General features: G+C 35.3%; 2 protein-coding genes across 2 annotated transcripts in view; both read left to right on the top strand.

Moving 5' to 3' along the window:
* Nucleotides 1–1,156, top strand: part of LOC111387272 (putative tyrosine-protein phosphatase OCA1) — a 12,987-nt gene extending 11,831 nt beyond the window's left edge. Inside the window, exons 4-6 of the mRNA XM_023011813.1 lie at nt 424–656; nt 761–804; nt 899–1,156. Coding sequence (XP_022867581.1) covers nt 424–656; nt 761–804; nt 899–1,090 — 469 coding nt within the window. The 3' untranslated portion in view covers nt 1,091–1,156. The remainder of the gene's footprint in view (nt 1–423; nt 657–760; nt 805–898) is intronic.
* A 112-nt stretch (nt 1,157–1,268) lies between these two features.
* Nucleotides 1,269–2,697, top strand: LOC111387273 (probable tyrosine-protein phosphatase At1g05000). The gene is made up of 2 exons (XM_023011814.1): nt 1,269–1,641; nt 1,720–2,697. Exons 1-2 carry the CDS (start codon nt 1,376–1,378, stop codon nt 1,850–1,852), a joined length of 399 nt encoding a protein of 132 aa, XP_022867582.1. The 5' UTR covers nt 1,269–1,375; the 3' UTR covers nt 1,853–2,697.
* The last annotated feature ends 13 nt before the right edge of the window (nt 2,698–2,710 follow it).

Below are 2,710 nucleotides of genomic sequence, written 5' to 3'. Positions count from 1 at the left end.
TTTATTCGATGTAAGATTTTATCTCTTAACATTCTATACGTCCGACTATGATGAAAATTCTAGATGGAATATTTCGATGGAGTTAATGCATAATTTCGTTATATAACAAGCAATTGATAACCATGGTTCTTCTACATTGGATGCTGTCAGGTGCAATTTTGAAAAATTACTTAAAAAGCTATCTTATTTTAGTTCTTGATCCAGTTCTTCTTTCCGGCCACATAAATTTCATAAGACTGACTGGTTATGCGAGACATTAAGTCATACCCATTGTATGATGACCTTCAATGCAGAGATAGGGCTGGTGTGATATAGTACTATTGCCAATCACAAGCCATCATTTCGACAATTCCTTATAAGGAGAGGACTATTTGTTAACTGATTTCTAAAAATTGAACTGATATGTAGAAGATAAAGCTGAAGAATTTATTTTTCGTACGATGTTTTAAATAATTCATTCGCCCTTAGTTTGTTCACATTGTTTTGGGATCTTTTTCACTTGTTAGAACAGTGGTTCCATAAGCACTTGAGAGGAACTTATATTTCTCGTGCTTCAATTATTTTCCATCTGAATTTGATTTCGAAGTTGCATATACAGGAGCCATTTGTGAACATACCCGAGGATAAAATTCGTGAAGCATTAAAAGTCGTCCTTGGTACCTTCTTTACAATACTTCCACTTCTATCGAACATGATTTATGTGCGAGTCTTTAGTATGGATTTATTAATATAACTTTTTCCCGTTTCTCCTACAATTCAGATGTGAAGAATCACCCTCTATTGATCCACTGCAAACGAGGGAAAGTACGTAAGAAATTATCTGTATTGCCTTTTCTCCCTTAAATTTCCGATCAATACCATCTTGATTAATGATGTTTTGTGTTTCTTAATTGTTCAGCACCGGACTGGTTGTCTTGTGGGATGCTTGAGAAAATTACAAAGATGGTGTCTAACTTCGGTTTTTGACGAGTACCAGCGCTTTGCAGCAGCCAAAACACGCGTATCAGATCAGAGGTTTATGGAATTGTTTGATGTGTCGAGCTTCAAGAACGTACCGATGACATTTTCAACTTCAAAGAGGTACAAATAATTACTAGCCGAGAAGTAGCAATCTCGAGGAAAGTGATTACCCTAGAAATGCGTTTCTCTTGATTTTATAGGANTAAAAAAAAAAAAAAAAAAAAAGTAAATTACCTTAACTTTTGATCCGCTTTAACCACCTCAAAACACCTCTATAAATAACTGCCAACACACCAAAAAGTTCTTGAACTTGCCATCATAAAAATCTCCAATCTACATATACACCCATTGAATTTGAATTACCACATAGAAAAAAGACAGTGGGAAGAAACCCTTTTCGTTTAAGGAAATCTTGATGACGAAATTTGATAGAAATGAAGAAATTAATGGTAGTGACATGTGCAGAACCATAGAAGTGGCGATGGTGGAGTCCTCACCACTGCCGCCGCCACCACCATCGCCGCCACTGAAGCTGTCATTTTCAGGTGATAATTGTGAAGTAGATGAGCTATTTCTTCCACCTCTCAACTTTGCTATGGTTGATAATGGCGTTTTTAGGTCTGGTTTTCCAGACTTAGATAATTTCTCATTTCTTCAATCACTCAATCTCTGCTCTATCATGTAAGTCTCTTTGAATTTTTGACGCATGCGTATGATAAATACAAACGTTAATTAACGATCTTAGGGTTTTTTGTGTAGATATTTGTGCCCCGAGCCTTACCCGGTGCCCAACATGGAGTTTCTCAAGGCGAATCGCATTAAGTTATTCCAGTTCGGGATTGAAGGATGTAAAGTAAGTCAATCCTTCTTTTCTTTTCGATCTACCACTTGAATGGATCTTGCTACGTATACATCAAAGTTTGCATAAAGGATTACAAAATGCCGCATGACACTTTACCATTTGTCAGTTTAAAATATAATCAACCTTTTTATCTAATATTTTCCCTCCATTTCATTTTCGATAACTGTTTATGTACTATTTTTATGTACTAGTAGCAAAATCCTATTGGAATTTTGCCTACTTTTCGGGCAGCAAGATATTCCAGTCAATATCAGTTTTATTATTTAGCCACCAATATAAAGTTCTATCATAAGAACGGTAAAAGTTCAGTTTACAAGTATACAATAGCGTCTTTTAGGATTTCAATTATTCTGAAAATGATTAAAACATGGAATTACTTCCAAAAATACACTTCAAATTAATTTGTAAGATAAGCCCTTCATGTTTGGAGAAAAGACTTTAATAGAATGGCCATATATGCACATGGTGGGACCATCTACTTAAATCACGATTCATGACAACGCGGACTTCGAGCCATTCATATCGAGACGCCTGAAAGTTCGAGATGTTAAGAGTGAGAAACAGAGTGGGTATGTGATGCCGAGGTATCGCGGTTTGCTGTGTGCATACCGATTGTACTGAAGCTTCTCTCGCATGTTTCATATGCCAACTCATTTCCTTCTATATATGCGAAATCAACTTGTTAGTTTCTTCTACTATGAAGTCTCAAAAAGGAAGTAAAGAAACTGTAAAAGATAATGTCTTTTTGCTATATTCTATGTTAAGACTTGGAGTTCCATTTTAAAATGTCAATATTATTAAGAGGAATAACCTAAGACCTTATAAATTGGTCTATATTTCTAGTTTTATTCAATGTGAGATTTTATCTTTTAACATGCCCCACAAAAT

Source organism: Olea europaea, unplaced genomic scaffold (genome assembly GCF_002742605.1).
Source record: "Olea europaea var. sylvestris unplaced genomic scaffold, O_europaea_v1 scaffold3977, whole genome shotgun sequence".
Classification (NCBI taxonomy): Eukaryota; Viridiplantae; Streptophyta; class Magnoliopsida; order Lamiales; family Oleaceae; genus Olea; species Olea europaea.
This window is presented reverse-complemented; position numbering and strand designations above follow the sequence as displayed.